The sequence below is a fragment of the Sander vitreus genome, chromosome 23, assembly GCF_031162955.1.
Source record: "Sander vitreus isolate 19-12246 chromosome 23, sanVit1, whole genome shotgun sequence".
In the NCBI taxonomy this organism is placed as follows: Eukaryota; Metazoa; Chordata; class Actinopteri; order Perciformes; family Percidae; genus Sander; species Sander vitreus.
The window spans coordinates 19,258,400-19,278,148 of NC_135877.1; the positions used below are offsets into that span (position 1 = coordinate 19,258,400).

The 19,749-nt window shown below is 39.2% G+C and overlaps 1 protein-coding gene across 5 annotated transcripts in view; it reads left to right on the forward strand.

Moving 5' to 3' along the window:
• Window positions 1–18,965, forward strand: part of rassf3 (Ras association domain family member 3) — a 78,685-nt gene extending 59,720 nt beyond the window's left edge. For 4 of the 5 annotated variants that reach the window (XM_078243179.1, XM_078243180.1, XM_078243181.1 and 1 more), the window contains 5 exons: window positions 9,736–9,843; window positions 12,863–13,036; window positions 13,482–13,569; window positions 15,041–15,156; window positions 15,421–18,965. In XM_078243179.1, the coding sequence (XP_078099305.1) occupies window positions 9,736–9,843; window positions 12,863–13,036; window positions 13,482–13,569; window positions 15,041–15,156; window positions 15,421–15,570 (636 nt within the window). In that variant the 3' untranslated portion in view covers window positions 15,571–18,965. Of the gene's footprint in view, window positions 1–1,545; window positions 1,719–9,735; window positions 9,844–12,862; window positions 13,037–13,481; window positions 13,570–15,040; window positions 15,157–15,420 lie in introns of those variants that run through there. The other variant, XM_078243183.1, reaches the window with a different exon arrangement.
• The last annotated feature ends 784 nt before the right edge of the window (window positions 18,966–19,749 follow it).

Genomic DNA, 19,749 nt, shown 5'->3' on the forward strand with positions numbered 1-19,749 from the left:
AAGGTCTTGACAGAGGACCACCCAGCCCTCCGAACAGCCTCCTTGTGGTCTCCTCACAGACTCCTCCTAGAGAGTTGAACCAGAACTGTGTATCCTATCCTGTACTCTGCTGTCCATGCTGTACTTACTGAACCACTGTGGAAACAGACAGACAGAAGTACTGCAGGGGGATGTCTGTAGTCCACTTTGGTTCACATCATTGTGTCGAGCCCGGCTTCTTGTCTCTATGTGGTCCAGCTGGTTTGCAGATTTCACTTCTCTGTTTGCAAAGACAACAGCACCATTTTGACCTTCTCTTCTCTTCTGAAGAAACATCTGGCAGTTTTACTGTGCTTATGAGTACAATTTTGAGGTAGTTGCACTTTACTTGAGTACTTTCGTTTTCTGCTTCTTTACTACGACAATTCAGATGTAAATATTGTACTTTATACTCCACTACATTTATTGCAAATCTTTAGTTACTTTGCAGATTCAGATTGGTAATTGATTTTAGTGTTTTAACTGCAGTTTCATATCGAAAACACTTATAAAGATTATTTCTTTTTTGGGCATGTTAGGCCTTTATTTTATAGGACAGCTGAAGAAATGAAAGGGGAGAGAGAGGGGGAATGACATGCAGCAAAGGGCCGCAGGTCGGAATTGAACCTGGGCCGGCTGTTTCGTAGAGTAAACCTCTATATATGGGCGCCTGCTCTACCAACTGAGCTATCCGGGCGCCCATCGAAAACACTTATTCCAAGACGGTATATGCGAGACAGGGACAGCTTCAAACCAAAAACACAGGTATCTGTTTCAGCCTTGAGGCTCTGGAAGTCACCCAGGTGTAAACGAATAGTGGTTATAGAAAAAAAGATTGGGCATCGAGAACCGATTCCTACTTGGAATCGTTTCAAAAATTACGATTCCTGTGGAATGGTTTCTTTATTGGAATGGTTTGGAATCGTTTAGAGGATTTGGTTTCAAATCCGATCATCGCTTCCCAATTTAACATGCGCAAGTTTTGGTTTCCGAAGCGGCCAGGTGCTTGTGTTGCAGCCATGGAGCGCAGTAAGCAGCGCTCTAGTGTGGCTTTATTTTACACTGAAAAAGCAGTAAAACCGCAAACCACCACTGAATCAAAAATAAAACTTTCCCCCCTAAAACTTCACCCCTCAAAGAATCGGAATCGAGAATCGATAAGAACCGGAATCGAAAGGAAGAATCGCAATTGGAATCAGAATTGTTAAAATCCAAACGATGCCCAACCCTATGCATAACACAGATGGAGAGAGCTACAAAAGGCTCTAACAAGGCTGCATTGTATCTACTGTTTGAGGGTCCATTAACTCGGGAATGTCCACTTAAGTAGAAGAGAGTTTGTTTCTGTCCATTAGCTGACGATTGTCTTGTTATAGAGGAAAGGTGTGAGCACTTCCACTTGTACAGCACATTAACGTGGCGCTGTACGTGCTTGCATGTGTACCCATTAGTGCAGGAATGCTGGGAGGAAAGGTGTGGCCGATCTCGACTTCCCCCCGTGGACTCAGCAGGAAGTAACATAGAGAGGGAGGCTAAGGGTGAGGAGGGTAGAAAAATGGACATTAGATAGACAAACAGACCAAACATTGATTAAGTGTCACCAGAGATTTTATGAAAGGTGCTTATGTTTGAGGATTTTGCAGAAAGACTCTATTGGAACATTTTTGAAGGTTTTACTGAAGGAACACTTTATTTTACAGGTCCGTACATTTCAATCATTTCCAAGTTTTCTAGTATGTAGCTGGAGGAGACCGTGTTTAGTTAATAACTTACAATTTCATGCCAAACTAGAGAAACCTAGACAATGTTTGAATCAGTGCTCAGTGCTATCAGTTAACTTATTATATTTCACTATTTTCTGATATTTTAATGACCACACAGTGAATGATTGTCAGAATAACCGATACAGAAAGCAACTGATAAATAGAGTTATAAAAAAAGCAATCTCAGAAATGTATCTCTATTTTCTTTATAATTACTGCCAAAGTAGATTAAAGGAAACCTTGAAAAACTTTTTAGGGAAGTATCAGGAACTAATTATTAAATAAAGATGTTGTCAAAATAGTAAAAAGGTTGGTTGAATAATTGGAGGAACACGTCAGACTGGCAGCAGGACCAGTATGATATAACCAGTATAAACTCCCTTTGGTCATTTCAAACACGCATAGCTTAGAGGAAGTATGTAAACACAGGGACAGAAATAAAATGTCTTTCTTGTCCTTTTAAAATGTAGGTTAGATTTAGTTAGCACAGCCAAACCACTGTTTAGTCTGCTTATAACACGCACACAAACACTCCACTGCTTTAGACGCTATTTAGCTGAGCTAAGCGTGTTATTTCTGCACGCACACACACACACACACACACACACACACACACACACACACACACACACACACACACACACACACACACACACACACACACACACACTCACTCACTTACATGGTGATGTCATCTATTTACAGACAGTGGATGTAGACGAGTGTGACAGTGTTTAACAAAGGCAGCAGTGCTGCAGGTGTGTATGTGTGATCAAAGTTTGAAGAAGAGAAAAAAAAAAAAGAGCCATATCTGTCTCATACATACACATACACATGCAGACTAAACTTTAACCACCTGGGCTATTGTTAAACAGCAGTCAGGGAACAGGGAGACTCTGACATGGAGATAAAGATAAACCTTTATTGATCTGTTTCCCCTTAGCTCTTCTTTTTCTGCCTTGCCACTTTTTAATTTCTCTATCTCTTCTGCTTGTACCGGTGTTTCCTGGTAGCTCTGGTGCCAAAGTAGAGTCTGTTCTGCTTTTCAATGCTCTTCTCTTTGCAACAGGTGTAGTACGTAGACATGACATTTAATTATTCCCTAAATATTGAATCAAATGTTTTTCTCTAGTAGTCTATTCTAGAGCTGGGTGATGAAGAATACATCTGCTGTCATAACAGGAGTTTTTGGCTGATTTAAATAACCAAATTAAGTGTCTTATATATTTCTGTCTAATCAGCATTCACAGCTTCAGTGTTAGTCTTAAAACTTAAAGATCTGGATATAAAGCAGTGTTTTCCCTACCATTATAAGGCTTAGGCGCAGCACCCAAGCTTTTTTGGGCAGCACCTAAGCTGAATGGATGTAAAATCAATGGGAGCATCAAAACTAACTAAATGACTTTTCTCAGCTCTAATGATCTATTGGTCCCCAGTGGACTAAGTTTTGTCTTTAAGCTTTTTGAGTGTTATTTATGATCTCCTCCAGCTTTTCCAACATTTGAGACACGGATATGGTGATAATAATAGTCCAAAATGGAGTTAAATTGCATGTTTTTTTTAATTGGAAAAACGTCACGTTTTTCTTTAAGGAGGACCCCTAAACCCAATGCCAAATATGTGCACTGAAGTCTTCCACAAACCTAGGGAAAACACTGTTAAGTGAGATGATTATCTGTTTCTGGTGCAAATCATCTTCTTTATTCTTCTTTGTTATTGAAACACAGCTACCGTCTGTCTTTGTCTTCTCCCTCTGTCCTCCTTCCTCCCCTCCGTCCACTGTTGATCTTCCAGCTTCAGTGGGAGGATTCGCTGTGCTCTTAAATAAGACCATGACCTCATTGTGTTGTAGCTCTGCTGTGCTCTGCTTCTCTTGTTTGTTTGGATTTGGTCGCTAACACCCTCCCAGTTCCTCTTAACCCTCTCTATGCGGAACTGGACACACTTGGTATGCACACTCACGAGGGCTAGAATGATATTTATATTGGCCAATAACATCACCATGGGTCTGTATCAGAAGCTCTCATATAATGGAGCAAGTTAATTTTTTTTTGTTTAGTTTTTCTTTCTGTGGATGGTAAGATGGCAGATAATCTCATTACCTGTCACTTCCTGGTAATAGTAAGCTTTGACTCATTTGACCTGGCAGGTGCTTAAAGTGAAGACTGAATCTGAGGAATCTGATACCCTCAGATTCATGGCGTTGTGACGTTATTTGTGTCTTTGTGCATGCGGTGGAGCAGATTTGTTTAGGTCCACGGTCCCTGTGTGTCCACGGTCCCTCCTTTTTAATCCTGATGAGTTGGTGTCTGTTTCTTGACAGACACATGCACACAGACGGGTCACCGCCACTAAGGAGTTTGCTTTATGCACCAATATAGGGTTTAAATATGAGAGATTTTTTGAAAACGGATTCAATTTTCATTAGGGCTGGGCGATATGGAGAAAATCAAATATCACAATATTTTTAACCAAATACCTCTATCGATACCGCAGCGATATTGTAGTGTTGACTATTGGTGCTTTCACAAAATATTTACACAGTGAGATTTTTGATAAATAATCATCAGTAATGTGGATATAATGACTAAGTTGGTAAAGGTAAATGATAGAACAGTTACAACAGTCTGGTAAGTTCAGAAAATGACATCACTTTACTGTAATGCAGCCTTTAAAACCAGGAAAAGACAGCACTTTTGCAATATTACGATATAACAATATTCAAAATATAAGACGGTATCTAGTCTCATATCACGATATATCGATATAATATTGATATATTGCCCAGCTCTAATTTTCATTGAATGTGTCTGTAGTTGTTGTTTTGCACCAAATTTTAGTACCTCCATAATCTATTAAAGTATTTATTTCAACTTAATTGTAAATGAGAAGAGCCTCTATGAGACTACTATTAGGGCTGGGTAGCGTTAAAAAATGTTCGATACCAGTACCGATACCAATACCCTGACTTGGATAACATCCATTTGAACAAAAAAGGAATTCCAACAGTACACATTACAGCACAAATCTTTTTATTTATTTTGCACCTCCTACTAAGTGAGCCCTTTCTCTGTGTGTAACATAGTTTTTCCTGCCTGCCTCAATGACGTGTAAGGTTAAACAGCCAATCACAAACACTATTAGATCTTGGTAGAAGCATGCTTCATGCTTATTGGCTCTCTGACGCTGATGAGATTTACTCCTTGGGTATTGAAATTTGATATTGAATGAGGTGGAATTTTTTGATACTAGATACTAAAGCAATTTGGTCGGTGCCTAAAAAGTATTGAATTCGGTACCCAGCCAGTTATATTATTCTACAATAATTATTCATCACATCTCGGGCTGATTTAACTGTTGTTACATGTAGTGAAAAATTCCCCAGAGCCCAAATTGATGTCTTTAAATTAGGGATCGACGGATACTGTTTTTTCAAGGCCGATACCAACACAGATTATTAGTAGTTAATGAAACCGATAATCCGATATTTGGAACCAATATATGCATTTACAGTGAAAATGAAAATGTTCAAGTCAAAATTAAGATTTTGGAATGTTACAAACTCCAACACAAAGCTTTGTTTAGATGCTTTAAGCAATTATTTGATAAATTAGAAACTTTCAACATAATACCCAGTAACAGATAGTCAGTGTTGTGGGCGGGACATTAAAGGACATCTTGGAAAACAGTCATGAGCAATCTAATCACGAACGCTGTGTTTGAGCTATGTTACTGGTTACTGGTTGCACAGCATTCGTCGTTCGACTGCTCATGACTGTTTTCCAAGATGGCGCCGGCATGTAAACATGAACGCTACTGTCTTTTTAATAAACTGTCTGTACACTTACAAAGTTCTCAATGCTTCGGTTTACATGTAGGGACCCTCATTATGCTACCGTTGAAGTGTGGTGCTATTTTGAGCCCTGTTAGTGGTATAACATAGCAATTTACCATCTGCCCCGAAAGCTAGCCTTAGCAGCTAACCACCGGGTTTGCTGTAGCTCGTTTAAAGCTAGAGACGCATTTGATTAGCATGAAAACCTATCCCAGGGAATGTTCGACTTGGTACACATTTGTTATTAACCCCTAGGTTCATTTTGTGCTGGAATTGTCCTTTAAGTCAGACTCAGTGTTGAGTGAATCCGAAGCAGAGGGACAGACACAGAGCTGTAGCCGAGCCAAAGTAGCGCACTGGTTATCAGGCAAATAAAACGCTGATACAGATAATCTGCAAACTGCCAAAAACGACCCGATAATCGGTCTATCCCTACTTTAAAATGCTTGTTTTGTCCGAACGACCAACCAAAACCCAAAGACTTTCGGTTAACGTTCATATAAAAGCAAATGCTGACTTTTGAGAGGCTGAAACCAGCAAACATTTGGCATTTTTCCACAATAAATTACTTTTAAATTATTAAAAATGTGATTTTTCTGTTAATCAGCATTTACTTACTGAATTATTAGTTTGTTTGTGTACTAACTTAACAATGAGACACTAAAACAGTCCCAATTTCTACATAACAACGTATTTATGGATGCTGAATGCAGTCTAATGATCCTATTGGAATCTTCCAATAGTATAAAAACCGGAATAGAAAGAAGATACTTTTCTTGTAATCTACAATAAACATCCAGTTTCAACGCCACATATCAACAGTTCTGTAGTTTTACCTGTCTTCACCTGCCCTTCAGGCGTTGCATATTGCAAACTTGTTATCTTCTGCACACACGCTGAAGAATTTCCAAACAGCTGACATGTTGCAGGTTAATTCACGAGGTTCCCTACATGTGCGAGAATAGCGCCGACGTGCTTCACACCGCGAGCGGGTATGTGCGACACACGGCGGAAAAGTTGAGAGAAAGGAAAAAGAGACTGTGCTGTCGCGTCCGTGTGTGCGTGCGTCCTTGAAAACTGTAACACGTATAACTTATGTTGTCAGTTAATTGTAGCATTGACCGCCATGAAATCGGCATATGTCAGACTGACCTGCCGGTCGCCGGTCATGGCCAAGCACGTGAAAACCGGCCAATTCCGGTCACTGGCCGGTCTATCGGTGCATCTCTATTATGATCTTGATTTTAAGATTTGTAATTATTTATTTACTGTGTAAACAAAAGAAAAATGTGTGAATCTGTCATTATTGCACAATTCCTCCAAGTACCTAACTAAAAAACTAAAAATCCCTATCCTTACCAGAGTCAATATAGTGTTTAGTAACTCTAAAATAATGATTGATTACTCACTGACGTCCAGTGATCACCGGTTAATGAGACAGCGTTTGCAGCACCTTGCAGCAGTTCCACTGTGGCTGCTTTCTCCGTGTCATACAGGCTGTGTGTGGGGATGCTGTCCCCCTCGACGGCAACGAGACGGGTCAGAACATGCCAACCGTAGTACATCTTTAAGACCCGAGTCCTCTACGATGCTGACAGGTCTGCAGTTAATTGCCACCCGTTTCGCAAGAGCTGTAGTAATTTTTTGGGATTTGGTTTTATCCACAGGTTGGCAAGTAGCACTCTCCAAAATACTGCTTTGCCTGAGTGGGTAGCATGCTAGCGGGTAGCATCACGTTAACTGTACTACTATGCTTAGCTCCGTAGGTGGAAGCTCAAGCTTGACGTGCTTCGGTGATATTTTAATTCGGCTTTACACAACGTGCATATTGCTTTCGACTTGTCTACGAGCTTTCCTGGAGTTTTGGAAAATAAAAAGCTCCATACAGAGTTATTGCTGCTGTGTTTCTCCATCATGCCTGCAGCCTGCAGCAGCAGGATGTGTTACGAGGAAGTGGCAGCTTGATGATAAGTAACGGTGCTGAAAAGGGTCAAAATAGTAGCCTGTTAGGCACGACGCAAAGCCGAGTGAAGTGTAAAATAAATTAATAAATGCCGGCATGCAATTAAAAAAAAAAAAAAATTAACGCTCGGCCCTTAATCGCATTGCGATTAACGCGTTAATGCTGACAGCCCTAGTTGTGAGTAATTCCCTTTAGCTCGCAGACAGACTGGCATTACATTGTTAGTAACTCTGCAGCTGGACTGTGTGTGTGTGTGTGTGTGTGTGTGTGTGTGTGTGTGTGTGTGTGCGTGCGTGTGTGCGTGTGCGCACATGCTGCATTGGCACCTTGTCTTTCCAGCAGTGTGTGTTTGCCATATAAGGGGGTGTGTGCCTTCAAAGCCTCCCTGGATTGTTGTGTGTGTGTGTGTGTGTGTGTGGTTTTTAATAGACATAGAGGAGGTCTGTACTATGCCCATGTAAGCACACACTACACTGGAGATTTGAATTCAGTCTGAAGACTCTGCATTGGCACTCACATACTGTACACATACAGACAGAAGATGTAAAGCATCAGGACAGACTTTAGAGCTGTTGCATCCCGTTTTATACATGTAGATCATCACTTGTTTTAAGGCTTAAAATTAAATAACTTTAAGAGGATGTAGCTTTCTAGCTTCATGGCCTGTGTTTTGTTGACACACAACAAAATCTGGGTTAGTCGAAAGAAGAGCTCACTAGTAAACAGATGAAGACAAATGCTTTAGTCATCATACTGTATGTAAATGTGGCTGCAACTGATGTTTTTTTTGTTTTTTTTATCAGTTCATTATTTTATTTTTAAATTTACACGATATGTGAAAAAAGGCAAGTCTCCAGAGGCCAACATAATGTTTCCTTATTTTGTCGCAAAATGGTTTAATTAATAATGATAGAGAAAATGCGGGCATTGGGTCAACAGTGCCTGCTCTGGACAAGCCTCCGTGCCCGAACTCGAACTAGCTAAATGTAATTGATATTACACGCACACACAGTGCTGCCAACTTGGCGGCTTTCTTGCTTAGCGTCTTTTCAGACTCTTTTTGCGTCTTGCTGAGAGAAATAGAGGCTATAAGATCAGTGGACGGGCTCTTTACAACTGATTGTGTAACATTTTGGGCTTTGTCGTGTGACCTAAATTATAGTTTTACATAATATATAATAAATAAACAATCGTGTAAACGTGCTTGGAAGTGTTGATTTTTGGTTGTTAAAGCTCACATGCAGATGTTTGTCTCTCTGTGCTGTACATGTGTTTGTCTATTGTCTGTATCTAGAACTTTCTCTATCAGCTAACCTCTGTTTATGACCTTCCCCACCCTCTACAGTTATTCATGCATCAACGCAGTGTCGACTGCTGAGTCCTCACATACAGTAAAGCCTCTTGTGCAGCTGACTTGACAAACACATGTGTGCATAGCCTACATATCGCACACATCACAAGCTGTTTGAATCAGTTGTTCCCACTATTCAAGTCCACATGGCCTCCACTCAGTTGAACAAATCATTGTTTTAGCCTTTTCTTTCTTGCATTTGTGAGTTTCCTGCAGGAGATTTCCATGTTTTGTCTAAAGTTAGAAGTCAGTCACACAGCATGGGAACCATGCTGATTAGAAAAGTGTTTTTGTCATGTGCTGACCCTCCAGCAGTGAGGGCCTTTTTTACACTTTGAGTCCAAGTCTGAGATGATTTTTGGGGAAAAGGAGGCATTATACTGGTTGCTAATACAGTCTTGCCGCAATGCTTTGATAAAGGGTATATTTTCCAATAAGAAGCCACCAGAAAAAGTGAGAATTGTACAGTATGTTGTGCTTGATTCTCAGTGCATGTATTAAGTCATCTTCTCACTCCTTATTATCAGATAAGTAGGCTGGGTCACATGAAAGAACACCACAACACTCTATTTTTCCCTAAAGCCCGGTTAAACAACATAAAAATAAGCTATATATATATATATATATATATATATGAAAAAACTGATTGATTTGGGAAAGGAAGAACTCTACTTGTGCACTCGTCCATGTGTCCTGCTCCTATTGTCTAAACAGAGATTGTATTGTTTTAATGATCTTAGTTGACTTGTTACTTATCGTGTCATGTTTCATCCCTCTCTCTCTCTCTCTCCCTCTTATTTGTCAGGATGTGGAGAAGGAGAGAGAATTGCGGACGGAGTTCAGCAGGGAGGAAATCAGGCAGAAGATCGAGCAGTACAACATGCTGACCAAAGACCACCTTAAAATGACACTTGTGAGTCACACACACACACACACACACACACACACACACTGGCTGAGTCAGTGAGTTGTATGTATTTGGGTTGGAGCTTGCTTCTCCTTTAAAAACAGATGAACTGTTGTACAAGGCACTCTTTTACTGACACTGGATCCTGTAGATATTCTGTATGCAGCTGCCACTACCATTAGACTGCAATATGACATTTACCACAGTGCCGACGCAGCCGTTTCACTCACTCAATTCAGGATGTTTTCATTGCTCTGATATAACAACATGTATGTTGCTTTATAATATTTGTTTACGTTCGTCTTGTGTCGGACCCATGGAAGAATGGTCTTCACTACGGTGATGACTAATGGGGATCCGTAATAAACAAAAAACAACATTGTGACTTATATAAAAAAAGTTGCATGGTCATCAAGGATATTCAACGCACAATTATACCTGTGTTTTAATTTAAAAAGCCTTGCTATCCAGTGGTGGATGAAGTAATTGATCCTTTCCTTAAATAAAAGTAGAAATACTGCAGTCCAACTTAAAGTCCTGAATTCAAAATGTTACTTAAGTAAAAGTATTATCAGCAAAATGAACTTAAAGTATCCAAAGTAAAAGTACTCGTAATGCAGAATGGTGTTTTATAATTATAGAACATTATATTGTTCTGTTTTTATCACAGAGCCAATTTTAGATACTTAGTTTACTACTGAATATATTATTAGTACAGTACTGCATCATATCATAGATCATATGTTTTTTTATGTAAAAAGTAACTATAGGTATCAAATAAATGTAAGGGAGTCAAAGTATTAAGTATGTTAAAATTGAACTTAATTACAGTACTTGGTACGTAAATCTATTTAGTTACTGCCACCACTGCTGATATGTTATATTATCTATATTAGATATAGAGTCGCCAAAGAAAGGAGTTTATACACCAGAAACACACACATAACAATAGATGGAGCATAGATTCTGTCTTTGCAGCCAAAGTTACAGATTATGTACCAATTTAGCGTCAGCTACAGTAATGGGAAATAAACCAGCTCATACCATGACACCAGATGACAACAGGAGTTACTTTCTTTTTTTTTAAGATTATTTTTTTGGCCATTTTTAGGCCTTTTATTGACAGGACAGCTGAAGAAATGAAAGGGGAGAGAGAGGGGGGTATGACATGCAGCAAAGGGCCGCAGGACGGAGTCGAACCCGGGCCCGCTGCGTCGAGGAGTAAACGTCCTCTATATATGGGCGCCCACTCTACCAACTGAGCTATCCGGGCGCCCAGGAGTTACTTTTTAAACACTAAACTGGACCTGCTGGAATAAATTGTCCATGTTGCCTCCAAAAAAAAAAAACGAGATTGAAAGTTCATTCTTGACCCTGGAAACTGAAAATCTCACTACAAAGTCCATTAGTAACTGGAAACTTAATTGAGCCCTTAAAATGTTTAGAAAAATGTAAATTTGAATATCTGCAAGCCCATGCAATTGGGCAAACTTGATCTGCTGAGAATTGTGTGATATGATCGAAAAATCTACAGAACAGCTGCTTGTTAAATGATTTTTCAAGTCACAAACTTTTCATCTCAAGTCTTTGATGTAATCTTGTGTGTTCCTGAATAAATACGCCTAATGCCTTACTGTAATTAACTACCTATTCTTAAAAAAAAAAAAAAAAAACCTGTTAATATAAATTGCAGCTGTGATGTCCAAACCCTTAAAGTCCTGCTGGCTTTTAATCTCAACATTTAAAGGTGTGCTGCTGTTTCAACATCCGCGCTGCCGTCCGCCAGCTCCCCAGCATTCCTCAGCAGTCACATCAGGGTGATGTGATGTTATTCCTGCTATTGTTCTCCCCCACACTGTTTCCCTTGGCAAAGGTGTCTATAGTTGTATTCAAAACCATGACGCACCATAACCATGTTGAATCTAGTAAAAATGAAGTATTTGGGGCGAAGCAGAGGATTTGTATTGTGGGATATCTACCAGATAACAAAATTTAGATATTTTGAAAATGATAGTACACGATACAATAATCATATGGATTGCATGCATTTTGTATACAGGGAAAGTTGGGGGATTCGAATTGTTCCTGGGGAAGTCAGTAAAAACCAGAGAAATAAATTCACGACAAGAAGATATTTTGCAGCTTGTTTCAAACTTGAATTAGCTCAGGTGTGGGGGAAAATAGATGAATCGAGTCAGCAGGTAGTTGGGTTAAAAAAAGGAAGAGGAAAGAGCAGTGATAAGTCTGAAACCTGCTGCTCAACACCTGTTAGACCTGATAGTATCACTATGTAAAGTATGCAGACAGTCTTTTCCCACACCTTTCTTTCTTATTGTCTTTCCTTCTTTCTCATCACTTCATCTGTGATGCAGATGCTCTCCCTTTGTCACCCTGTCCAGTTTCAGCTTGTGTCTTTTGACTTCTATTCATTGTGATCTCGTTTGTCGGCTTAAGACCGTCACACGCTTACAGTACATACTTTTGCACGCACAGTCCTCCAGGCCCCATATGGAGTAATGAGATTAAGATGCTCTTCCTCTGGGACCATCTGTCCTGCAGGACACACTGGGTGAACTGGTCTCTTCTGGAAAGATCATATAGCACATAGCACTGTGTATGAATACACCATGATTTTGTGTTTTTAGTTCACTTCAGTTTGCCTGATTTGATTGTGATTGTTTTTACGTGCCACTCTGGTTTGAATGCATTTTACTTACATTTACTAACAACTACTTTTATAATCAGTTAATTAAGTCAGAAGTAATTTTTTTTTCAAGAAACTTTCACTGTTTACTGTTTTTTGTCAGGTTATGAAGATGAACATCATTACCTTTTCAACAAGTTTATAACCCAATTTTTTCACTATTTTCTGTCAGTGTATAGACAAAACGAGTAACCTACTGATCGAGAAATTAATATAATTTTTTTAAATAAACAAGTGTTTTTTATTATAGTAACATAACTTTCTCTCTCTCTCTCTCTCTCTCTCTCTCTCTCTCTCTCTCTCTCTCTCTCTCTCTCTCAGAATCCTACTGGTGTGTATACTGGTTTCATCAAGGTCCAGATGGATCTGAGGAGGCCGGTGACGGTGCGGGGAGGTCAGAGAGGAGCGGGAGGAGCACGGGGGGAGGAGGCCTTCTATCTGCCCAGAGGAGTCACCAACACCCTCCACATCAGCTCCAATAACACAGTCAGACAGGTGGCTAACACACGCACAGACGCGGACACGCACGCACGCACGCACGCACGCACATGCGTCAACACAACTTAATTAGGATCTGATGACATACGGGTTGAAGTCAGGGTTCAACAGATGCCGGCTGATGTTAGACTACTAGAGCCAGTCCCACAATGAGCTTTCCTTAGAAATCTCTGACTTTGGCAGAAAGTAGTGTGTTCATGTCAGACCTTATCGCTCAGATCAAGAAGTCGATTGAGGAAAAAAAGGAAATTCAAAATTGGTACAGCTTGTTCAACCAGATTCAGGTTTTAACTGTCAGCTAACTATGTTTGTTCTTCTTCCTCTTCGTGTGTGTGTGTGTGTGTGTGTGTGTGTGTGTGTGTGTGTGTGTGTGTGTGTGTGTGTGTGTGTGTGTGTGTGTGTGTGTGTGTGTGTGTGTGTGTGTGTGTGTGTGTGTGTGTAGGTGATCGTCGCCCTGCTGGGCAAGTTCACAGTCGCGGACAACCCGGCCAAATATGCCTTGTACAAACGCTATCGCAGGGAGGAGCAGGGTAAGACTGAAGCCTACTGTGTGTGTGTGTGTGTGAGAGATAGTCAAAGCGACAGGGCTGGAGTTTCATGCCACTCATGCCCCAAGCTCAGTATCAGATGCTTTGGCACTTACATGGTGTCGAGTCAGGCTTCAGTGTGTATTTCTGAATGCCTTGCCCTTATGTTGGGCTCTCCCCACTATCAACAGCTCACCAGGAAAACACACACACACACACACGCACGCATGCTCTATGAATTAACAGCTGTTGGAGGGTCGCTGGGTTTCAAATATTATCTTTAGTGTCTCCAAGAAAAGAAAAGAGTTTATGGGCCCTATACTTTAAAACAAGACCTTGTACACTTATTCAATGTGTGTGACTTGTTTTTATATCTTGTTTGAAGTCTGTGAAACATTTTGCCCCCAAACTTCTATAGAGTTTTTTTTTTTTTTTTCTGTTTACTGCTGTCATACTGTATAAGCTTCTGGTCTGGGTTTTTTACCTCATTACTGGAGACATACAGAAAGACTGCTAATAAATGACAGTGTCTAGACAGGCGTCTGACAACAAATGTACTGTATGTGTAGACTTTGTGTGTAAATGAGCTTATATATAAACTTCCCAGACAAAAGCTTTCATTTGAGTAATAAAAAACAAGTTGTTGGGTTCTGGTGCTGCTCTTTCATTAGAAGTGTTGGCTGAACTTTGCTGTAGAAATGGCCTTCAGTTTCAGGACAAAAGAAACTGACTGACTCCAGTTAAGGTCGGATATCTGCCTGAAGGGAAAAAGAAAATATACACTCTGTTTGTTCTAAGACCTGTTTGAGATAAGAGTTGCCTGGATCAGTGGCTTTGGTCTCTTAAAGGAATAGATGTTTAATTTATAAAAAATCCAAAATGTAAAAACTAGGGATTATGGGCTGGACTATTTCTTGGATCAGGTGTAGTGATTTCCTGGAGTTTACCATGTTATTTACTGAGCTTTAAAAGGTGCATAAAACAGAGCCAGGCTAGCTGTTTCGCTCTGTTTCCAGTGTTTATGCTAAGCTAAGCTACACTTGCTTTAACTTCATATTTAACAGTGTGGTATTGATCTTCTTATCTTAAAATGCGCTTACTTGTTTTCTTGCTGAGAGTTAGATGAGACGACTGACACCACTCTTATATCTGCTCTCATATCGCTATAAAACTTTTGTTCAATTATCAATATCGGGAGCGGCCCTAAAAGTCCAGTGTTGGTTTCTGTTTGCTGTTTACGCCGGTTCAACAACATGGTTCCCTCTCTGTTTTTGTAAATGACCGTTGTCGTAAAGTGCTGCACCCATCCTTTCATCCTCTGCCATGCCTGTTTATATGCACACACAGTGCAAAATGCAACTGCAGCAACCGCGGTGGTGCCTGCATGCATGTGGCTTAAAGGACCGCACATAATGTACTGCCTAAATTAATCTGTGTGTGTGTGTGTGTGTGTGTGTGTGTGTGTGTCCTGTAGTGTATGTGTGTAAGCTGGCGGATGGCGAGCAGCCGTTGTTTCTCCGTCTGGTGGCAGGACCCGAAGACAACACACTCAGCTTCGTACTGAGAGAACAGCAGACTGGAGAAGTCATGGTAACACTACACCTCTATCTGCTTCTTCAGTATCTCTCCGTCTTCTGAAATGCAATTTACAGCTAAATATGTACTCCTATTATTTCTCTTTCTTCTGTCTCCTCTTCAACCTCCTTTTCTTTTTCTCTTCCTCCCAACTTTTTCTTCCTTTGCTTCATCTACATATACAGTAACAACTAAACAGTCAAGTACCATCCATAAAAATATACTTCAGTCATCCAAAAGAAACAAACTAAATGCAGTTTTTCTGCTCCTCCTTTTCAGTGGGATGCATTCTCCATCCCCGAGTTGCGGAACTTCCTGCGGATCCTCGACAAGGAGGAGGATGAGCAGAAGGAGGCGGTGATTCGCCGCTACCAGGCCTACCGCCAGAGACTGCTGGAGGCGCAGAGGGAGGTCAGAGGGCCCTCTTAGAGGATGAACCTCCATGAAACAGGACTACTGCCCCCTAGAGGATGGAGGAGGTGGATTTCTTTTTTTTACCTCCTCAGAGGGGAGAAAAATAGTTTAAGTTTTGATGGAGAGAGGGATGTGAACGTAAAATGAGAAGAGAGGATCCAACGCCTGGAAGAAGTGATGATACAGACAGAAAGAGGGATGATATAAAGAAGACAAAAAATAAACTGACAGACGGCAAGCAAAGGATGAACGGACAAAATCCGGATGCTGGAGTTTGATCCAGCCCGGATTAAAGAATTCAAACTGCTGCCTGCTCACACCAAAGAGTCACTTAATTGTGCCATATTCATTCATCCTCTCTCCCTCTCTCCGTCCATCCCTCTCCTCTTCTTTTTTCTCTCACTCTGTCCTGCTGTCACATAATTTATCTGATTCCTCTACCTTTCCCCTCTTTATCCTTTTTAAACTTGTGAAAGACTCAAAGCCATATGTTGAGTCAGAGTTTTATTTAATTTTGTTTGTTTTAAAGGTCTGTACATATTATTATTTTTTTTTTATTTTTTTTTTTTATTTATATGGGTGAAGCTTTTTATTGTTTTGTTATCTTGAAACAAAAAAAGTCTTATTTTAGTTTTTTGTACAGAGGCGGAGCACCAATCTGGTTGTTGACACAGACACGGAGAATAGTTAATCCAGACTGCTACTACAAGTAAATACACGACGTGAGCATCAGCTGTGGCTACATGACAGGAATACCAGATCATTTAGAGAAGACCCTGGAGGTAATGAATCATCTTTGCGTTTTGCTTTAGAACCCTGAAAGTTGATAAATATTTCCGACGTGAGAAAGGAACAAGTAGTCTGAATACAGGTATGGAGTCTCAAGTGTGCCAAATTGTGTTTAATTATACTTTTTTTATTTTTTTTTATTGTTTTGCTTTATTTATTATTGCTTTTAATAGAACATAAAGCTGGCAAAATAAACAATAAAATAACAGAACAGACAAGGTCACCAGGGACAACACGACTTTTAAAATAGATTTAGCAAGTCCATTATAAATAAAGAATCAAATAGTTTTGAAGGAACCCTTCATTATAATTTTTCAGGATGCATATATGCCATCATCCATTACATATCTTCGAAGCAAATAAGCACCAAAATGTGACAATCATTGTCCTGCTTTTATCATCTTTTACGTATACAATATAGAAACTAAAATAAAGTGTATATATATTTACTTCCATTTTTCCATCCGGTTTTAAATATTCAATTAATAATTGCTATATTTTATTTTTATTTTTATTAATATTGGCACATTTCAGACTCCATAGTAGTTGGCCTGAAACTGAATGTTGTAGACAGAGGTACAGAGAAATAAAGAGGTTAGGTTTCAACAGACGGACACAAACTCTACTGACACATAATCGAAGAGGAGCGGTTTCTACGGAAAGACTAAAACGATAGTGTCAAATAGAAACTTGTGAGCGCAGGGAGAAATTTAGTTTTGGTTGATTGTTTGTTTTGGTGAGTGAAGATGAGTGAGGATGATGAAGATTAACTGGTTGGATTTGAAGCCTTTGGTTGCGTTTTCACACCACCAGCAGAGTTTGGATGGACCCCTGACCTTTGTACGGTCAGAGGAGTTAGAAGTGAGATTGACCGGTTTCTGGAAGTTGACCGAGTAGTTTAGAGGAAGTAGACGAGAAAACAATAGATGGAGGAAGGAAGGAAAAAATACAGAAGACATGAGAGAGCCTGCCATAAAAGCAGTGTGACCATAACCTTGGAGAGTGACCGGATTATCCTAGAACAAGTCACTGTGATTAACTGCTTGTTCGCTTTTTTGCATTAATGAAAGCTCCTGTAATCCACAGCTGAGAGAAAAGGAGGCCTGGAAGTGCTGATAGCTGCAGAAAACAGAGGAGGATAGAAAAACTGGCTGTATTGTGTCTCCTGTCTATCTGTCTGCAGGCATTCATTTAAAAACGCCTGTGTTTTTGTGCTCTTATCTGAAGTTTAAACGTGCAGCCTTGACTTCCTTGTCAACCTGCTGTTTCAGCTTTTTTTTCTGGTTGATAAAATATTAAAGAGGGAAACAAGGAAAGAAAGAAAGGATGGTAGTATTAAGGATATGAATGAAAGATATGCATCAGCAAGTGTAAAAGAAAGTATAAAAGTGTAGGCGTTTTTGTGCAGTAAGGGTTCATGAAAGTAAGTAAATAGCTGCCTTAAATATATATATGCTATGTTGTCTTAAATATATGCAGCGTATCATTTATGGCTTAGAGACCAAAGAGGCTTTTTTTTCTCAATGTAGTTTTGTAGAAAAATCTGTTTTTTGCTTTTTGAATCAGCAGTAATTCAGATATTTGAGGAAACAACAGTAGTAGAGATAAATCACAAAGACAATAATTTGGACAAACTACAGATCAGATTAAAATGTATCATTAGTCATTGTTTGAGCTGCAGGTACTGAATGAAGTACAATACCACCAACTAGTGGACAAATACTGCTACTATTCTCTCATTTCTGTGTCAAACTATCTTATAGATTTATTTTTTTGTTATAACCAAAGGTATTTTTGTGGTGTTGCCTGGAGCAAAAAATATTAGAGCCCTCTTCCTACTGAAGGGAAAACGCATATATAGTTTAGAGTTTTATTTAAAGGGTTTTAACCTTCGTTTATGCTACTATCAAACACTGGGTTCATGCTATGGAAGCAAATAAAAGAAGGTCCGAAAAATTTGAATCTTACAAGCAGCTGAATGCCTAATGTGGTTTTAATTCCCCTTTTTTACATTCCCAGCAAGTCATTTCAAGTTGTGCTATACTGTATAAACTTAATTTTAGGGTTCACAAATTCAGATGAAAATGTAAGTGTATAAAAAAAAAACTATTTAAAAAAAAAAAAAACAAAAACAACCAAAGTCATAAAATCAAGTCGCTTAAACTGGTCTATATCAGACATCAAAATTTAAACTAAAACATTTGGGCGACCAAGAATTAGCAAAACTTGAATTTAACAACTGGATATTTCAAACAACTCCCATAAATTAGCCGTTCAGTCGCTTATAAAGCTCAAACTATTTTGGCCTTTTTTTGCTTCCCTATAATATAATTAAAAATGATACGAAAGTCTGCATGAAAACAGTCTATTAATCTTAAAGCCGTGTTGTTGTTTGTGTGTCTGATAAACAACGTTAGCTGTTAAAACACATCAAAGACTGGTCGTATCAAAATATTTCGGGCACTTTAACTTTGAATTCAGGGAAGACGGGTTTTTTTGATTTTTCTTTTTTCTCCTGTTTAAACTACCGCCATGACATTCTGACTTAATCTTAACATCATATAAACTATAATCTATTTTGAAAGATCTTGTTAAGCTCCACTCATAATTGTTTTTTTTTTTGTTTTTTTTTAACAAATGGAAGTACAGTGTGACAGAAGTTAGGTATTTTAAGCTCTTTTGTTTTTTTTTGTCACAACGAGCTTCCGTATACTTTGAGTTTAGCTGTAGACTGTGAAACGTTTTGTTGAATCCCGCATGTGTTCCCGTGTGTCTCTTTGTATACATACATGCTTACTGTACACACTACTGGGCATGCTCCACATTAAAGCATGCGTTGTCGTAGATAAAACGGGGTCAGGCGGCATTTGGAAATACATTTTTGGAGTGACAATGATTGAAAACATAATGTTTTTCAAATGCTGTCAGATCTGCTCGGAATATAAATTAGGCTTTATTATGAAAAGCTTTTGGGCCAGTAGTGTTAATGAATGAAGAGTTGATATATGACACCTGGTATGTATTCAGATATCTTGTTTTAAGGCTCTTGAATCGTGACAAAATATTCAGATGGTTTATCGTATCGTTTCTCCTCCAATTGTCATGTTACACCACATAATGCTGATTGTTTAATTGCTGATGAGATGTGGTTAAAAGTTTTGGAAAAACATGTTTAGTAGTTTGTTTCCTAGAACTTCTTTTATACATTCAGTTTTGTCTCAAGCTTCAACAATTAGGCGAGATAAAGCAATTAGTCGATCATAAGACAGATATTCTGAAAACTATTTTGATCGTTTATCAAGCAAAAATACATGCCAAACATGCTTCTATTCCAGCTTCTCAAATGTGAGGACTCACTTCTTTCTTTTGTTGTACATGTTGATAAACTGAATATGGTTGAGTTTG